This window comes from Patagioenas fasciata, chromosome 1 (assembly GCF_037038585.1).
Source record: "Patagioenas fasciata isolate bPatFas1 chromosome 1, bPatFas1.hap1, whole genome shotgun sequence".
Taxonomy (NCBI): domain Eukaryota; kingdom Metazoa; phylum Chordata; class Aves; order Columbiformes; family Columbidae; genus Patagioenas; species Patagioenas fasciata.
The window spans coordinates 69,112,558-69,131,988 of record NC_092520.1 but is presented as its reverse complement, the minus strand read 5'-3'; the positions used below and the strand labels follow the sequence as shown (position 1 = coordinate 69,131,988).

General features: G+C 46.6%; 1 protein-coding gene across 2 annotated transcripts in view; it reads right to left on the bottom strand.

Annotated features, from left to right (window-relative positions):
* The window catches only part of LONRF2 (LON peptidase N-terminal domain and ring finger 2), a 37,020-nt gene extending 21,164 nt beyond the window's left edge, over positions 1–15,856 (bottom strand). The window contains exon 1 of one of the 2 annotated variants that reach the window (XR_011738994.1): positions 14,920–15,856. Coding sequence is in view for 1 of the 2 variants with exons in the window: in XM_065829466.2 (XP_065685538.1) it covers positions 14,920–15,688 (769 nt within the window). In the remaining variant the exon portion in view is untranslated. The remainder of the gene's footprint in view (positions 1–14,919) is intronic. The other variant, XM_065829466.2, reaches the window with a different exon arrangement.
* Positions 15,857–19,431: the final 3,575 nt, after the last annotated feature.

Below are 19,431 nucleotides of genomic sequence, written 5' to 3'. Positions count from 1 at the left end.
AATGCCCCAGCCAACACTATTCTCTTTGTCCACCAAAGCAGTTATCTCATCTTAGGAGATGAGATGAGATTGAGGTGCAATTTGCTCGTTGTCACTCTTGTCCTTTGCATGCCCAGACAGGGTTCTAGAAGGTTGGAAGCTGGCTGCCGGATGGTGGCAGCTAAGTGTGGTAACCCTTACCCAAATGTGAGCTGGTTAAAACTGTCATAGCTGGGATTAAACTCTAAAAAGGTTCCAAGGCGTGCCAAGAGACAGTACTGCATTATTCCTACAAGTTTTAAACTTCATTTCCAAGCTAGCTCTCTCAAGACTTCTCCTGTAAGCCTCACCTCCTGTATATTCTTATGCAGGGCTCTTGTCTCCTCCGTACCACTCCTGCTCTCTCCAGACTACTTTGGTTTCACTGTTTGCACCTCAATTCAGCACAAGCATCCTAAACACACCCTCAGTAAGAGCACATAGCCAACTGAAAGCCTGGGCACACACCCAAGTTTGCGTGGATACACAAAATAAGCTTATGCCTGCTTCAGGTGCCACTGTTCATTAAGCTCAAGCACCTACTGGAAGGTGTGGCCTAAGACTACATCCCTCTCTCACCTCCTGCCCTCCCTCGAGCTGACGCTAGCACTCATGCAGTAAACCAGGTTGGCCTGGTGGCACACAGAACCAGAGCGAGGAATCAATTGACTGGAAGCTAAACAAATAAAAACAAATACATAGTTTTAAGAGGATCAGCTTTCTCTCAACTGGTTCACTGCACAGCCATGCAAAGACAAGTGCCAGGACAAGGGACAAGAAAGCAAGCAGCAGGGAGGACTGCTGTCATCTCAGCTGTGGTTTGGACAGATGCCAGATATACCAATTGCAGAATGACATACCAGGGCTGATGCTGCCCCAATAGTCCCAGCGATGTCTAGAGACTACACCTAAAATAAGGAGCTCTGTGAAAGCTAGTTCACACCATGGGGTTTTTTGGTTTAGTTTTAGGGGGTTCATTTCAGTATTAAACATGCAGCCTGCTGCAGTGATCCATGTTTTTAGCTGATAATTCTTAGAGTCTGCAAGTTGAATGAAATTGAAAACAATTAACATAAGATCTTCAGAAGCAGGTTCTTTCTTTTAGTAGATGCTCAAATATACAATTATTTAATTTATCCACTGTTTAAACAACTGATGTCTTCTATTTGCATTAAATACACATGCATACTCCATATTTCCACCGTGGTATCTGCTGTAGGATATTTGTGCAGAGTATGCTGATGGAGGTAGGTGCATTAAGCAGAGGCAGGTGCCCCAGCCAGAAGGCAGAGTGCTGGCCGAGGCTATTTTTTTGCAAGGGAAAGGAAGGAGCATGAGATTAGAGGACAGGCAAACCAGCTCGCTGCTGCTTTTGCTCACTACTGCACGTTTCAGCCATGCTGATGCTTCCAGGCGTTTTTCAGCACACAGTTCAGCATGGTTCATACATTCAGCAGGCTCAGAGAGAGAACAGTTTCATCAGCTCTTTTTTGGGATCCTGTCTCCATTGGAAAAAAAAAAAAAAAAAAGAAAAATCCACAGTGGTGTGGCAAAGGCTGTGAGCCCTCCCAAAACAGAGTCCGAAGGCTCTCACAACATGAAAGGGAAAATAACAAACTACTGAAAAAAACACAACCTCAAGGTAAAGAAAAAGCTATATGTATTCACGGTTGCACCTCTTGTTCACAGAGTCTCAATCGGAGTTAAGGTGTGACCCATCTTAATGAGTAACTGGCCAGGAATGTTTAGTTAACTGAGAAAGAGGGGTTAAAATAAAAAAAAAATTCACACAGAGCTTTGCTAAGGAGAGCAGTGTTTAAGAGACTCCAGTATAACAGGTTTTCTATAGGGAGATGAAGTAGCCAGACAAGACGCCGTAGCTGGAGCAGTGCCCTGCCGCCTCCATTCAAGCTCACCCCAATCGAAGACACAGCAACGCAGCCCAAAAACCCATTGGCTCCATGCCCAACCCACATGTCCCCTTGTCCTCAGTCTCCTGCTGCTGGTGGTGGGAACATCCCAGGAGTGTCCACAGCCATGGAGAGGACATAAGAGTTTGTGAACATTGCGAGATGCCAGTATACTATAATAACTGTGAAGTTTATTGAGAAAGAAACAAAAAGTCGCACAATAGCCGATAGTTTGGTTTGAAATAATGCATTATTGCTTCTGGACGTTAGAGTAAAGATTTCTTTTTATGAAATGACTTATTATTTCAGGCCAAATTAAAGAAGAAAAGCATAGAAAATTTTACTGTTTCCACAATACCAGCAGATGGCATTTCCTGAATCAAACCCTTCTGGGAGCCTGCAGCTGCGCAACAAAATTTATGTCCTTGTCAGCATCAGGGATCCACCGCTGAGGCTCCCAGGATCTGTGGCTCCGGGCAGCTGGGACGCAGAGACTTCCTCGGAGCTGCAGGTCCTGAGAGCCTTCCCACGCAGCTCCCTGCCTCCCCCACAGCCCTGATCCCACGGCACCACAAGAACCTCGGCCCCAGTAGCACCACGATTCACGGGGCTCGGTGCCTCTCCGCAACCAGGATCCTCCACGGGATTGCCAAGGATTGCCGACCCTGAGCGTGGCTGCCAGCTCAGATTTTCAAAAAAGTTGTTAACTTTCCGCTCACACCACCTTTGCAGATGTACATTAGATTGTGCTTTTACTTAGGCAGAAGCTAACACCCCAAATTAGTTTTCCAGATATGCCCAAGCATTCAAGTTTAAAAAAACCAGTAATAATAGCAGTAGTAGCAATAATAAGAATAACAACATCTCAACAGTGCTTAATATAGGGAGGCTGACAGTAGAAAGGGACTCCCCAAAATCTCTTTGTACCAGGAAGGCATTTAGAGCCTTAGGGGCTCTTAATTACTAGAATTAGAATTTTAATTAATTAATGAATTAGCACAAATTAATTAGAGGACTAATTAATTAATTAGAATAGATGAATTGGAGGATTCACCAAACTGACTGTTGATGACAATAGAAATTTTACTGTAATAAATTACCGCTGAGTTTTCTTCCAGGAACTCAGCACAGAAAGAACAAGTTGAAAGTGGCTAAAACTCCCTAATCCTCCTTATCTGACGTTTCTTCCTAGGAAAGCACATTTTATTCAAATCTGTTTCAATCCTCCACATACTTCCTAAATGCATGAGCAGAACTGAAACACTGTCACTACAAAAGCACCTTTCAGTCTTGCTAGCAAGAGTCAGCCTGCACAGGACTTCAGGGGAAATTTTTCCCACATTTTAAAGAAACTTCTACCCCTAGAGAGGAAGAAATTTGGCTTGCTTTGTAATGTTATGCATTCAATTCTGAACAATTCAGTATTGAAAACCTTTTCGTAAGCTCAAAAAATAATATGAAACATTTATTTTCATTTCAGTGAGAAATCACCAAGATTTAGTAACTAACTGAACAGCAAGCTAGTTTTTCTCCTCCAGACTTCATGCAAGCATCAGAAGTCTACTTATTAAAAAAATGGATACATGAGGGTTGTTTGGTTGAGGGGCAGGGGAAGGAACATGCCTGATAAAATAATTAAAAGAAGCAGTAAAGACATTCAGGACATTCAAGTAAAACTTCATTTAACAGCAAAGATGAAAAACAAGGTCAGCTTCCCAAAACTAATTAAGAAGGACAATGTACGTGATGCATACTTGCAATCAGTAAGCCGATGTTTTCTCAGTTATCAGCCCATCTTAACTGGACTTATAAATCCATTTAAAAAAATATATATTTTTTCTGAATATCACAACTTTTCCTCTCTGCATTGACATCACTGCCAGCCTTCAGGAGGTGAAATAACTGAAGACCCAGAGGAAGCTTGCAAGACGTTTTAGTGCAGAGGATGCAAAGAAAAACCTCTTCTTCTGTAAGCCCACTCTTGCAACCAGGGACGCTTCAACTATGATTAGCACGCTCTGCATGCTTGTCAACAGTACTCTCCAGGCAAACCTATTTCCAAAGAGAAACCAATCCAGCTGCCACCAGAAAGCTCCAGTATGGCTCATTCGCACTACATAGCTACTGAGCTGGTCCATGTCTGACTAGCGTTTTGTCTCTACACACAACCTAAGTGTACTGAGATGAAAAAGCAGAAGATAACTTTTTAAACTTGGGTGGACAAACTACAGCCACCACTTCACTTGGAGAGTTGAAGCTGCAACCCTTTCCCCCTTGCTGTCCCACCCAAAAATACAGGACATGAACCCACTCACTTCTTTGCCCTTCAGCATGCTTATCTAAGGGCTCTCTGGTCTGGGGGACAAGAAGACAAAGAAACTCCCTGGTATTATCACTTTGACTGAATGAAAGGACACTGGCAACAGATAAGCTGGATTACTCTTAAGAACATAGAATTTAAGACAATTATCTTCTTTCTAGGCCTCTGTATTTTGCTGTTCAAAAGTCCAGACTTAAGAACACAGGTTTTTCTGTGTGCTGGACAAAATGCTTCGGATTCCCAATGGTTTTATTTCAGGCTCAGTGAGTAAGTCCTCAGCTAGGATGCTCCATATATTATGTAAAGCTGAACTGTCAGCACTGCTAAGCACAGATAATCACTCCTCCCATCATTACTCCGGAGAAACACTGTAAGGAAAGTTATACAAGACCAGGAAAAAGAGCTGCTACAAAGAAGGCACAGCTAAGTTTGCAACCTTGCTTTCGTGTTGTACCTCTAGCCTCCTGAGGCAGAAGCATGCCAGGCCAATTACATTAATCTATGGTTTAGTGTGCATTTCCACAGTTGCAAAGCCAGTGACAACCTTCTTTATAAACCCATTAACTGATAAATTGGATAGTACAGCAAAAGTCCTCAATTCAAGAATACCCCAGTGTGGAGCTAGGTGTAATATATTAGATTATTGCTCCCTCCTATCCAAATCCTAATCTTTGAACACTGCTAGATGAATGTCACTCCTTCCAGATAAAACAGCATGAATCAAAGCCTTCCTACATTTTCAGTTCACACTCAACCCTTTGAACATTTGGGTACTGATTCAGGTGACATACCCCCAGTCCACCCATGGCTGCTCGGCACTATTATAATAAAACCATTAAGTACACAAATGTGACTCATTTTCAGCGTTTACTACTTCTTCCAGCATTTAGTCTGGGGTTCAGGTAAGGTTTCTTACCAAAGTCTCAATCAGAACTGAGATATCCTCTCAAACAGCAGGTACAGAGACTGTCCCAAAGCAAGATGCCTATGGATTCAACTATGAAGACACAATAAGGAACCTTCAAAAGCAAAACACCCCAAGAGGCTAATCCACTACCTGATCTCCAAAGCACTCAAGGGAAAGTCCTGACGCCCCACTCCCCCTTGAAATGTGGAGCTGTGCTAGACACACATGAACCTTTAATTGCAAGCAGACTCCAGAGACACGCGCTTCACAGCCAGGCAGGACCAGCCACATAGCTCTGCCACAATCATAGTTAAGATGATCAATTTATAGCCACATATTCTATCTTAATATGACTTCATTGGTGATAACCTAGTTGCCCTCTTTGTCATGATCAGTATCGAAGCTACATTTCTACCAGTTCCTTTTCAGGTCTCTATAGCCTTTTTTTTCCAGTTAAAGCTTATTTCAGCCCAGAATTTCTGACTCTCCACAAGTTACAAAAAGGACCTTCATGTTTCTCAGTTACGACCTCACTGCATCTGCCCTCAAATAGAACCAATCACTGAACACATTTTTAAAAGAGAAAAGGAGTGGTGCAGTTTTTTCACAGTAAAAAAAAAGAGAATATGCTGTTTGAAGAGACTTCAAAAATTCTTCAGACTTTCTGATACATAGGTACATTTTGTTCTCTAGGATTGCTGAAGTAGTTCAATTATTTATAGGAAATTACATCTGGGTTACATACATGGGGAGAAATACTCATTCTATTTTAAGTGGTACATAAATGTAAGTTACACAAGTAATTTTAACCACCTAAAAAATAACATCTAAAGACTGTACAGCAAGATGCTTCCTCCCCTTCCTGCCTTTAATTGATAAGCCTCCTCTTTACCACAGCCCTAGTCTTAGAATCATAGAATCATTTTGGTTGGAAAGACCTTTAAAATCATCAAGTTCTACTGTTAACCTAACACTGATGTCCACCTCTAAAACACATCCCTAAGAACCTCATCTACGCATCTTTTAAACACCTCCAGGGAAGATAACTCCACCACTTCCCTGGGCAGCCTGTTCCAATGCCTGACAACCCTTTCCAGGAAGAAGTTTTTCCTAATACCCAGTCTAAACCTCTCCTGGTGGAACTTGAGGCCATTTCCTCTCATCCTGTCACTTGCTACTTGGGAGAAGAGACCAACCCCCTCCATGCTACAACCTCCTTTCAGGTGGTTGCAGAGAGCGATAAGGTCTCCCCTCAACCTCCTTTTCTCCAGGCTAAACAGCCCCAGTTCCCTCAGCCTCTCCTCATCAGACTTGTGCTCCAGGCCCCTCACCAGCTTCATTGCCCTTCTCTGCACTCTCTCCAGCACCTCAGTGTCTGTCTTGTAGTGAGGGGCCCAAAACTGAACACAGGATTCAAGGTGTGGCCTCACCAGTGCCAAGTACAGTAGCACTATCACACTCTAGTCCTGCTGGCCACACTATTCCTGATACAAGCCAGGATGCTGTTGGCCTTCTTGGACACCTGGGCACACTGCTGGCTCATGTTCAGTCAGCTGTCAATCAACACCCCCCATCTGCCAGGCAGCTTTCCAGCCACTCTTCCCTGAGCCTGTAGTGCTGCCTGGGGTTGTGACCCAAGTGCAGGACTCGGCACTTGGTCTTGTTGAATCTCCTACAATTGGCCTCAGCCCAACAATCCAGCCAGTCCAGATCTCTCTATATGGCCGCCCTGCGCTCCAGTAGATCAACACTCCCATCCAACTGGGTGTCATCTGCAAACTTACTCAGGATGCACTCAATCCCCTCGTCCAGATCATTGATAAAGAGATTAAACAGAACAGGCCCTAATACTGAGGCCTGGGGAACACCACTCGTGACCAGCCACCAACTGGGTTTGCCTCCATTCAGTCCATTCTTGCAACCCTGCAGAGCCCCTGCCTGCAGCAGACCCTCTGCAAGCAGGTAAAACTTTCAGAGATCCAGCTACAGGATCTGAGCTTTCCACTGCCAGTTCTTTACAAATCAGGAATAACACAAGCTCCTGCTCCAAAATACTTGACACATTTCCAATTGTGTCCATATATGAAGTATTTACTACTATTTTTCAAGCACTACCCTCAGTAAAAAAGGGGAGCTGAGGGACAGAAGTCTGCAAAATATTTTAAGTTTAAAAATAACACTCAGACTACTGCAACAGTCTCTAGGTAACCTTGACTCCTACTTCTACACATTCTTCTGCTCCTGTAAAACAGAACAAACAGGTTTTAGGGACACGTTTTAAGCAGATTCCAAGAGGCGCTTTCACAGAGGGATGGGAAAGTTCCTTTTTTAGCACAAATCCTCTAAGCAGTAAGCATCTACTATTTTCTGCAGCATGCAATTTCAGAAAAGACTACCTCTCATTCTTCACTTAGAAGTCACACTTTCTTTTAGAAGCTACAGAAATATTCTTCTGATCAATTATTAAAACAGCTGAACCATTTGCTGTTCCAGGAGCCATGACAGCTGTCTACCATTGTGTGGTTGGTTTTTTTTTTTGGCTGGTACAACATCAAAGACCTTCTTCTTTACTACTGGAAACCAGAAAGCATTCCCTGTGAGGAAGACAGATTTGTTTAACCTCTTTTTCACCACATCAGAAGGAGAAAAGCAACCTTATCTTCAAATAGCAACCTTCTAGAAATAATGTACGAAAGAAGAGACCATTAAAGTGTACTTAATACACATAATTCATACATAGGTACATGTGGATGCTCTCTAGCAGTGTTCTTTCAACAATGTGACTTCAGTGCAACCGCACCACTAAGGACCACAAGTCCTTACAAAAATAACAGAAATTAATAAAACACATACTATGGCACCAGAGACCTTTATAGAAATCTAAGCATGGCTTTCTAAAGAGAGTCTAGCAGTTTCCCTTTGCAGACAGGGACTCTTCTTTACTGCTTCTAACCTTAACCCACGCCTAACACAGAAATCCTTCAACCACCAGGTCTGCAGTAGGACAGCACCAAAATGATGTCCCACATCTCCATTAACAAATTCTGATTATCTTTTTCCCCCTTATCTGAAACAACTCAGAAGAAAGCTTGGAAGGAAAATGCTCCAGTAAATAATTTTTGGGGCACGGTAAATTACTTGCTATCTTACTCGTGGCTGTAAACACTCAGCTCAACTCCCAGGAACACTTGGTTGGAAGTTTACCTATGCTGTGCTCTCCAGGAAGCAACCCCACAAACTGGTATTTACCTAGCAGGAAAATCCACGGCAGTTGCTCTTGAATCAACTTGCACTGAAGGTCTGCAGTTTTAATACCTTGAGAGTCAGTATGGAAAGTTCAGAGACACAGCAAGACACTAATCTTCTGTGTGCAACACTGATAGGGTTTTGGGTTTGCTTTGTTTTGTTTTTTTTTTACCTATTTGAGAGTTACCAGCATAAAGGGGAAGGGAAGGAAAAGCAAAAAATACACATCAACTACCCACCTACCTAGTCAGTACACCAAGAGAAGGTCAAAGAAACTGACCTGAACGATTGTCCAGAGGAGACAGGAGAGGACAAGAAGGCCATGATAGTTTGCAGATACTCTACACTGAGGCCAAACTGTTAGCAATCAGGACACGTAACCACGGGCATAGTTATATGTGGTGCTTTATTCCAGCGCTGGGAAACCAGGGGTTCGCACCCAAAGCTGGCTCCAACGGTCAGTTCAAGTTACACAGTATTTATACGGTCCGTTCACATACATATTCATATATTCATTAGCATACGTAACAGTTACTCAACATTGATTGCAACATCAATTGCAACATCTTGGAACTACTTTGATCATGTACAGTGTCCTCTGGTGGTCTTTTAGGTGGTCTTCAGGATGAAGGAAGTAGTCTTCATCGCTTCTGTCCTTTTCACCTTTGGGTACTGCACATGTGTACTACTTCTGCAGTTATATAACTGCTGACTCAATCTCCAGAGATACTGTATATACTTCTTCTCATTCTAGGCATTTTTGGGCTAAGATAAAAGCTAGGTTGATAAGATAAGAGTATACTCGAATCCCATATTAGGTAAAACACGATATGCTTGAACATCCTTTCAGGGACAGTTTACAAAACTGATTCATCCTTTCAGGAACATTTTGTAAAACTGATTCTGTTACTAACAAAACCACCCCACCTGTTACTCAAGCAAAGCAGTGGTCTCAATCTCAGGACCACGGAGGCAGCACCAAGCACGTCACCACGCAAACTCAATGCTTGGCAAGGGACGGCAATGGAGGTACAGCGGCCCCAAGCAGGCAAACCTCCAGCACACTACCTAAAATGAGCAAGTGAGCAAGGCTGGGGAGCAGGAACCAGCACTGAACTACTATCTCAAGAGGCTCCATCTGCTTGTGAACAGGTGTATTTTGGCTTGAGACTTTTTCCTCACATGCCAGATGATGCTCTCTTTATGGCTGTTTTCTACTGCCTCCTGGTCTGCCCTGCCCCCTTAATTCAATTCTTAGAAAGGAGGAATTTAGAAGGTGTCAGATAAATTTCCATTAATTGCTTGACCACAAAAATTAGTGCTGAGTGACCACATTCTGCTTTCTTTTGGATCAGGCCAATTTTCGGCAAATGTTCACTGGGATAAGAATGGAGAAACCTCTCTCCTCTAATGTCTTGCAAAGAGAGGCAGATCCTCTTCTTTCCACCAAAGCTCAGGAAAGCTCTTACGTTTTGTTCCTAGCAATGCACCAAACACCACCCTGTGGGCTGGGAGTCAGCACATGGCTGTCCACCCCAGGAGATAGGAGATTGAGCACCTCCCTCACCCTGCAGCATGTTACCTCTGACACTACATCAGGCCTGATACAAACTTGCCCCCTCTGTGCACTGTTCTTTACTCGTTGGAAATCAAGATCCATGTAGAGCGCTTGGGAAGAAAAGCCTACGTATTTTGCACATCCTTAACTTCACCGTGTTTTTAAAACTCTGATACGGCTGAGCTTTCTCTCCCACAAACTTTTTCTGAACCTCTTGGAGGAGGAAGAAATTAAAATGCTGGGCAATTTGAGCAGCTACATGCATCAGCTTTTCCTCCCCCCTGGAGAAACCCATTTCTGCTCAGAAAGAGTCCATCACATCAGAAGTAAACACAATCACTCAGAGGAATCGCTATGGCTTTCACTGCTCTCCGGAGACAGTGATGCTTCTTAAGCTTGGCAGACTCCAAAGGGACACTTTGCAATGGCAGGTAACTACACACCAGAGCCAACATGCCTCATGCAGAAATAAGGTGCCCTGGCATGCTGGTGTCTAGACACGATGTGTGCCACTGCATCAGGAGCCAAATAGGACTGCACAGCAGGCAAGTGAGCACCTGGTCGAGGCATGGCCATCCATCACAGAATGTTAGGGATTGGAAGGGACCTCAAAAGATCATGTAGTCCAATCCCCCTGCTGGAGCAGGAACGCCTAGATGAGGTTACACAGGAAGGCGTCCAGGTGGGTTTTGAATGTCTCCAGAGAAGGAGACTCCACAACCTCCCTTGGCAGCCTGTTCCGGTGCTCTTTTACTCTGAGAAGAGGTTTCTTCTCAAATTTAAGTGGAACCTCTTGTGCTCCAGTTTGAACCCATTACCCCTTGTCCTACCATTGGCTGTCACTGAGAAGAGCCTGGTTCCATCCTCATGACACTCACCCTTTATGTATTTATAAACATTAATGAGGTCACCCCTCAGTCTCCTCTTATCCATGTCCACCTGAAGAAGTTCATGCAGGATTAGGGTCCGGTACCCACAGCAGGGGAACAGCCTTTCCCAGCAGAGCCACAGCCCTGTGCGCAGGCTTGAGGGACCACCAAAAATCTGTAACTTCTAGCACACCTCAGGAGCCACTGCTGTTGCAAAAAAGGCTGCAGCAGTAAGTGCAGCTGAGCTTTTTATCTGCAAGCAGGAATCTTCAGGTTTATTTACAGGAAAGGTGCAGGATTCTGACAGGCTGTCTCAGTGTGAAGACAGGCATGGAAAAATGGCAACTGAAGGCATGAGCCACTGTCACCCAAACCCCCTTACACGCTTCATGTGCTTGCTTATGAGTGCACTCTCACCCCACGCAGAGCTTGGTCTCCTTCAGAGACGAAAAGCATCAAATTTTCATTAGCGCAAAGTGTACAACATGCTCCTACTTGCCCTGCACAAGACAGAATTTTTTTGGTAACTACTGTTTCCTAAAAGTGAACTTCGCTGTAGTGCTCCTACTCTTGTCATGATACTGCTTCCTTTAGTTTCAGGCACACACCTTAAAGAGTCTTTAAGTTTGGACACACAGAAACAACTCTGCTCCTCCCAAGCACAGTCTCTCCAGAGAGCATCTCCATCAGAAAGCAGCAGGTGAGAGGAAAAATGGTGCAGAAAGCACCTACTGCACCAAAAAAAAGCCACCACAAAACCAAAAAAACAACACAAAAAAACCAAACTAACTCTGCATGTCTATATGAGAACATATTTCAGTTTAACTGTTTTAAGAGTTCATATAATCAGAAGACCAGTTCAAAGACAAGGCATGGAAGAGAGCAAGCCCACCTCCAATACCCCCACCCTCTGACTTTCATCTGCATGGGGAACAGCCCCGAGAGCAAGATTTGGAGAATAGTTGATATTATGATGGCTGAACAGCAGAAAGCTTGGCAGAAAGAGTAATCCAGCTGGAAACAAATGCTTCCTTTTAGGCAGCCTGACATGTGCTTGCTTTGAAGCTGTGGTAATTAGATACCTTGCAATAATGAGGGATCTATTCCAATGTCTTATGGCAGTGAAAAAGCTGGTGACTTTGTTTAAAACAGAGATCACCAAGCTGTGGGGATCTCAAGAGGACGAGAAAAATAAAATAATAAAGCCTATTTTCTTAAAAATACAACAAAAAAAAAAATCACAAAACCACACTCAAATCCACAGCAGACTACTGGAGCAAACACAGGAGCAGCAGTGGCACTGTAGATCTGATAGTTAAGGACAAAATATGAACATACTTGCTACGAGTACGCTTTTGCAAGACCAACTTGTCCAACTGGAAAATGCTGACAACTTAAGGCACACAGACCTCTTCTGAGAGCTGAAATTAGGAGCAGATATTCCAGATTGTGCTGGAAATAATTGTACTGGCTACATGGCAGAAGCCTTTTATATTTTAGACTTGAAGCTCCTAGAGAACTAAAATGCAAATCAGAAGACAGAACGTCACAACCAGAATAAGTGATTGGTAATTGCAAAACTTGCTTTAATATTATATCACACACAGCCAGTTGTTGTAGATGGAGCAGGAAAGTACTCCATAAGAAACATCAGTAAAAAAATCCCACAGAACAATGCATCCTGCCAAGAAGCCTGGAGTTTTACCTAACTTTATACAGTAACTGTATAACTGATGTGTTCATGTGTTTTTAGTCTCTAAAAATAAATTAAAAGGATACTCGTGCCCTTGACTCTCAATAGCAATACATAAGCATCTGGAGGTTAAAAAAGTAGTTACTTTCACACACTGAAAATCTTGAATACCTGACAGTGTCTCATAAGCATTTCAAGTTGCCCATATGCTAACACTTCATAGGTCTTGAACAGTTAAAAAGCAGCTGTGTTTTCCTCCCCCACCCCGCTACTCTTACTTACTGCAATAATTGGCTGGAAAGCAAGGAGGCAACTCCAGCCAGCCAAAAACAGTACCTGATGAGCACGTGGCAAGAACTTCAGAACACGAGGCTCAGACAAGAGTTCGACCTATGAGAAATGGCATCGGTACACACTAAACATGAAATAAGGTGAAGGGCTGGGGAGTGGGCTGCCCTTCAGCAACAGGAATTTGCATTTGCTATCGAGAAGTTACAACATGTCAGCCTATGGTTTGAGGATTTCAAAATCCAGCAAAATACCTGCTATTATTTTTAATTGGACTTTTTATCTTATTAAGTAATCTCGGTGTCACTGACAGAGTGAAGAATTTCTGAACAGATTTCCAGTGCGCTTGGGAAATCACAGACAGAAATAAGGACACTGCAACGGAGTTCTCTCAAGACCGTGACACACAGCAGCCACAGCTGGAGATGTGTGCTGCAGGGACAGCACGGGGAAGGACAGGCTGTGTGAAAGCACTACCAGCACACTATGCTCTGCCCTCTCCTTTCACCCCCATCCAGACACGGCAAGAGGCACATGTGACAGCGCTAATCAGTTCTTTAAAAACCACCACATCAAGTACTTCATTGATGAGACACTACCTTGCACAGCAGCGGAACCCTGAACCCAAAACTTCAGAAGGCTCCAATGCTGAAAGCTCACTGCCTCTACCAGTGACCTACATCACATCTCTCCCCTCCCTCTGCTCTGCTTTACCTTCCTTCTTGGGCACTCCATCCTGCCCTACTTTAATACAGATTACTTCTGCTAAACCACATAATAGTTTTACAGGGAGACTGGGCTAGGGCTGAAAACTTGTCACATCTAGCTGGAAAAGTAGAATAAAAGCATAACTAATGGTTTCCGCAGCCAGTATCAGTCAACGGCATGCTACGCTATCCCAAACTCTATTTCAGATGTCTATCACGCAACCACAGCAAAAAAATTAAAGAGTCAGGAATGAGCATAATAGTGTACTTCTCTCCACATCAGCCAGTAAAACAACAAAAAGGTAAAAATTCACAGTAATGCGTCCCTAGATGTAAATCCAGGAACAAAGAATGCAATTTTCCTCCCAAGCAGGGAATGAGCTCTTTCACAGAGGCACAGTTTTCTCTGCATTCGTCTTCTGAAGAGATTTACCCACTGGATTTCGCCTTTGTTAACAAAACTAAGGCTTTCTGCCCTCTTCCTCCCCAGTTAAGTGAGACATCCATCACACTCAGCCTGGAGGAGCCGGCACATCCTGAGGGATTTGCTGAGATCCCGGCTCTTCCCAGGCGCTGAAAATACTCACTGTGCTGTACCACCCCCACCACTTGCAGAGCAAACAAGCCGGGAGCACGCACGCACACACACAAGCATTACTATAAGGCTACAACCGAGCGAGCAGGATCCACCTACTACTCGGCGCAGAGCCTGAAAACAACCTAGTTTTAATAAACTAAGACTGCCATCGGTTTTGGCAGGAGAGGAAGGCAGACCGTGCCATTTTTATTTAAAACCCAGGCTCTTCAGACAACGTCGCCACACGTCTATAAAGAGATTACGCTCAAAACATGGGTGGATGATCTCCACAAGTCAAAATGCAGGTTTCTCTTGAATATTTTACACAGTGTAGGATAAAGAAAATTTTCTGAGCCTTTATGCTTACTGATATTTCAATTAGTGTTTTCAAAGGCTCTGCTTTGCTGAAGATGCAACTGCACGCAGCTGAATGAATCCCATCCACACACTAATTTCTTCCACAAAGCCACAGTACGGCTTAACGCGACCACTACTGCCCACCCTTTACTGAAAGATGGTTTCCCCACAAATAGGAAAGCGGGTTTTCTAGAAATACTGCATAATGAGTCATCGACTGCAGGCAGTTAAAACGCCCGGTACCTTCTGAGCAAGGACAAAAATAACAGCGGAACAAAAATAGCCATTCACTTGGGTGGCGGGGGGAGGACACCCTCTGAAGAGAATTCATTCTCAAAACTTCCCCCAGGTGCCCTCTCCCACCATTCACCACAAATCCCCCCTCCCAGCCAGCTGCTGCGGGGCTGGGCGGCAGCGCTGCCCCCACCTCGCCCCCTCTGTCCCTCCCGCACCCCCCGCCGCCGCTCACCCATCTCCAGGGCCTGGTTGTACTTCTCCAGGGCGGCCGGCAGCTCCTGGCGCTCCCGCAGCGCGTCGCCCTCGGCGCGGAGCCGCCGCGCCCGGCTCTCGGCGCCGAACCACTTGTGCAGCAGGTTGCCCAGCACCACGTTGACCCGCAGGCGAGCGGCCGGCGACGGCGACGAGGCGGCGGCGGGGGTCGTGTCGGCGGGGCGGCGCGGGCGGTGGCAGCGGCCGCAGTCGCCAGGCTCGGCGCAGCGGCGGCAGTGGGTGTGCCCGCAGTGCAGGGTCACCGGCTCGCACAGCAGCCGCCGGCAAAGCGGGCAGGCGAAGAGCTCGGGCGGGCGGCAGCACGCCGGGTCGCCCAGACCCTCGCCCTCCGCCCCGCCGCCGCCGGATCCGCCGCTGCCCCAGGGCGGGAGGTGCAGCTCCTTGTCGCGGATGCTGAGGGCGAAGCTCTCGGCCAGCTCCCGCAGCTCCTCGGGCCGCAGCCGACCCAGCCGCGCCGCTGCGCCGTAGGCGTCCAGCGCCTCGGCCATGCGGCCGGCCCGCGCCAGCGCGTCGGCGCGGCGGAGGCACAGGCCCCGCTCGGGCTGCGGCAGCTCCGCCAGCTCCGAGCCGTAGATCTCGGCCGCCAGCTCGAAGTTGCCGCCGCGGAAGGCCTCCTCCGCCACCTGCAGCATCTCAGCGCACGGTCCCCCCGCCGCCACCGGAACAGCGGACCCGGCCGCGGTCCCGGCGGCGGGGGGCAGCGCGCAGGGCCCCGGGCCCAGCTCCATGCCCGCGCAACGCCGCCGGCCCTGGACCGCCCTACTCCATGCTGGGTCCGCGGCGCTGCCGACTCCCGGTTCCTTCCTGGGAGGGGACGGCAACGGAAGGGAGGACGGAAGGCAGGGAGGAGGGAGGGGGCGGGTCACGCCGCTGCAGCAGGGGGGCGGCTCCCGGGCGGGGGGGGGGGGGGGGGGGGGGGGGGGGGTGAGTAAGGCGTTGGAGGGGGAAAATGGGGGGCGACTGGCACCGCCCCCGCGGGCCCGGCTCCCGGCTTATGTAAGGGGCGGCCGGTTGTGTAAGCCGCCTCGGGCCGCCCTCCCCCGGGGCGGCGCGGCGCGGGGAGCGTTCGGTCCGTCCCTCCCTCCAGGCCCGCCCGGCGGCCGCCGCCAGGTGCCGGTGCCGCACGTGCTCGCGCGCCGCCGCGCCCGCACGTGCGCCTTCCCGCTGGCGGCAGCGGCGGCTCCTTGGTAGAGCAGGGCCGGGGGGTGGGGGGGTTCCGCTGTGCGGCTCCTGCTGAGCTCAGCCTCTTCCTTCCCGTTTCCTGGTGCCCGGCATTAACCGCTTCATCGCCGGGGCTGCCCGTCCCGTCCCGTCACGCCGGGCACGGCCGCGGCGCTACTGCCTCTGCCGGGACCCCCTCGGCGCCGGGACTCGTCTTGGTGCCGCCCGGCTGCCGAGTTCGCCCATGCGATTGGGGCGAGCAGCACCGCGCGGAGTGGGTCGCGTTGTGTTACCCGGCATTGTTTGGTTGTATTTCCTCGGTCCCAGAGAAAGCGAACACGTGTTCTCCCTTAACTAAAAAAAAAAAAAAATAAAATAAAATTTCTGAAATCCCACAACTCTCAGAAAAAAAAAAATTATCTTTTTCTGTCAGCGGCAGCCTCGCCAGCTCAGCTTGGGATCTGCGAGTCGTGCTGAGCGTTGGCTTGTGCATCGGCAGCAACAATAAAACTAATGCAGCTGGAAGTTAGTTAATCATGTGTGAGTCAGAAAGGAATCCAACTTGCTCCGCAGGAATAACAGGAGTAAAAAAAAAAAAAAATAGGGAACGTTTATTTTAGACACAGCTGTAAACAAACTGTTCGGAGGAGCAGAGAGCCTGTCAGTTGGATGAGGAGGTGCCCATTGCCAGTTGCTTCTTGGATTGCAGCTGGACAGCGGAGGGTGTTTTGGTATTTGCCTCTGTCCTGCTAGGCCTTAAGCCTCTTAGCCAGAGTTAAGAAAATCTTGTTCCTCAGCTAGTGTACCAATTAATGCTTATAGTATGAAATTGTATCAACTTTCTTAATAGTATGAAATTTTATTACCTTTCTTAAGATATATATATAGTTTACATCATATACTGTGTGGTCATGCTTAAGTGTGAATAATCATGACCAAAGGACCGCAGCTCATGGAAAGGAGAAGGACAGCCCCCACCTGGAAGGTGAGGACCTTTGTTTCTCAGAAACCTGTCCACAAAATATAAAGGTTTCCCCTGGGCTACCAAGGTAACACCCCTCCCCTTCACCCCTCTGACACCTCCATGAAACCATCCTCTCATCTGGCATCATAGATAACATTCGAGGAGACATTCCAGGCCAGGCTGGATGGGGCTCTGAGCAACTTGATCTAGTTGAAGATGTTCCCGCTCATTGCAGGGGGGTTGGACTAGGTAACCTTTGAAGGTCCCTTCCAACCCAAACTAGTCTGTGATTCTCTTATATGATTCTATAAGCAACTGTAGCATGACCAATACCAGGGATGTCTAGGTCAATAAAGAAGCTGGTGGATGATGATGCCGTGGAACTATAGTTGCTTTGCAAAACAGTAGCATGTGTGTGCATTAAGTTGTTCCACAACTTACCCGTTTTGCACTGTTAATGTTTCTAATAGTGGTTCTTTGAGTGATGCTCACTGGTTTGCCACCTGCACCACACTCCTAGGCCCAAGGTTTCTATCCAGAAGCTGGCCTAAGCATCCCAGCCGTATTTAATAATTCTTGACATTTTTACTTGCAATTAGGATGGGATTGAATCCCCTTGGCATCTTTATCGAAGTCATCACGCAGACAGAAGTGGTGCAGCTAGTTCTGCTCTGCTGTACCAAGGACAAGCCAGGGGATCTTAGAGAAGGGACAAAAATGTGGACTCGCCACCTGAGCAATCCCACATTAGTGTCTGGCTTCTGGGACCTTGACAAGGAGTAGCAGCATTTTTGGTGGTTGCTCCTGTCCCACTCCCCTCTACCCCAGCTGCTTTCCTGTGTAAGGAGGTAGCAGGTGAGCCCGTCCTGACACACCACTTTTCCCCACGTGTCTTGAGATTGCTGCGTGACAGCCCTTCATCTCCACTCGTCTCTTCTGACGGGCACCGTGTGGGGGCACCAGCTCAGGTAGTGGTATTGAACATGGTCCGTCAGCCCCTCCATTTGCTGCTGTGCTTGTGCTGTGCTGTGCCAGCGTGCTGGGATGGCTGTGGTCTATTCCTCATCAACACTCAGCAGGTGCTTCTAGAAGAACCTTCCACTAAGTGAGGCTACCACTTTATTTAGCAACGCGATCAATGACCTCTTGGCATGCAGCCTCTATTTTTTTTGAGACATCTGTTTCTGAGGGAACAAAACTGCATCACTGCTGTTCAAACTGACTCAATGTGGCATCTTTTCTGTTCTTGCTGTGTACAAAATTACTTGACACCAGTGTCTGAGCACACCTGCATCGCTCTTCTCTGTGATGCCTATTTTGGGGTCCATGTTCTTTCACAAGTCTTCTTGCTTCAGAACACAGTTCATTTGTATGTCTGGCCATGGTGTTACCTCGCCCTTCTATCCTCTGTTTCCCTATCTGAGCAACAAAGCCACTTTGATATAGCTCCCTTTTGCAGCATTGATAAGAATTCACCAAACCGTGGATCTTGGATGGACAATGAAAATGTGGAATCCCCACTTGACCCACCCCAAAATATTAACACTTTGCAGGAAAGAATACTAGCCTAAGAAACAGCGAGAAACAGAGGAAAAGAAGCTAAAGTAAAATTATTAATGATCTGTGCTTAAGAAGCTCATGTTTCTCACTGAAATTATTGGTAGAATGCCTACCTCAGTGAACATGGCATCGGAGATTCCTGCCAAAAAGTTCCAGTGGAACAAGTGCCCCATGACGTGGTCGTGTGGTTTATGGGTTCTTGTTGGACAAACTGTTGCCAGATAGGCCAAAAGACCTGACCATGAAGTCTACTGGAAAGTTAATTTTAGATGAATAATAGATGAGATGTCTTGTATAGGTTAACTTTAGTATGAATAATAAATGAGATGTCTAGTGGTAATTAACTTTCAATTGTAGAATAGAGCCTATCCCGGAACTGAGAAGTCAACCATGAACAGTTGATTTAGTAGTTGGCAATCATTGCGAAGTTTTGTGGATGTGCTTAACCTAAAGCAGCAGTGTAACTACTCCTACATTTATACAGTCCTAAAATTACATTCAGCCCTTTGAAGGCAACTGTGAGGCTGATGTGGCTCCCAGTGAAAATGAGTTGGACACCCCTGACCTAAAGTAAGCTTTGCTCGCTATAATGTCATTATAACGCTAAAAACCACAACCCCTGAGGGAAAGGCATCTAGCCCATCCATGATCCTTCCTCAGGGAGCAGGCGTAGTAAGAATAGTGTATGCAAATACTGTAACCAATCAGCCCTACAGGACTCCCCTGAGGGTGTGCATATAGTGATAAGACTTCATATAAATGATTGACACTTCATATTACTGGTAT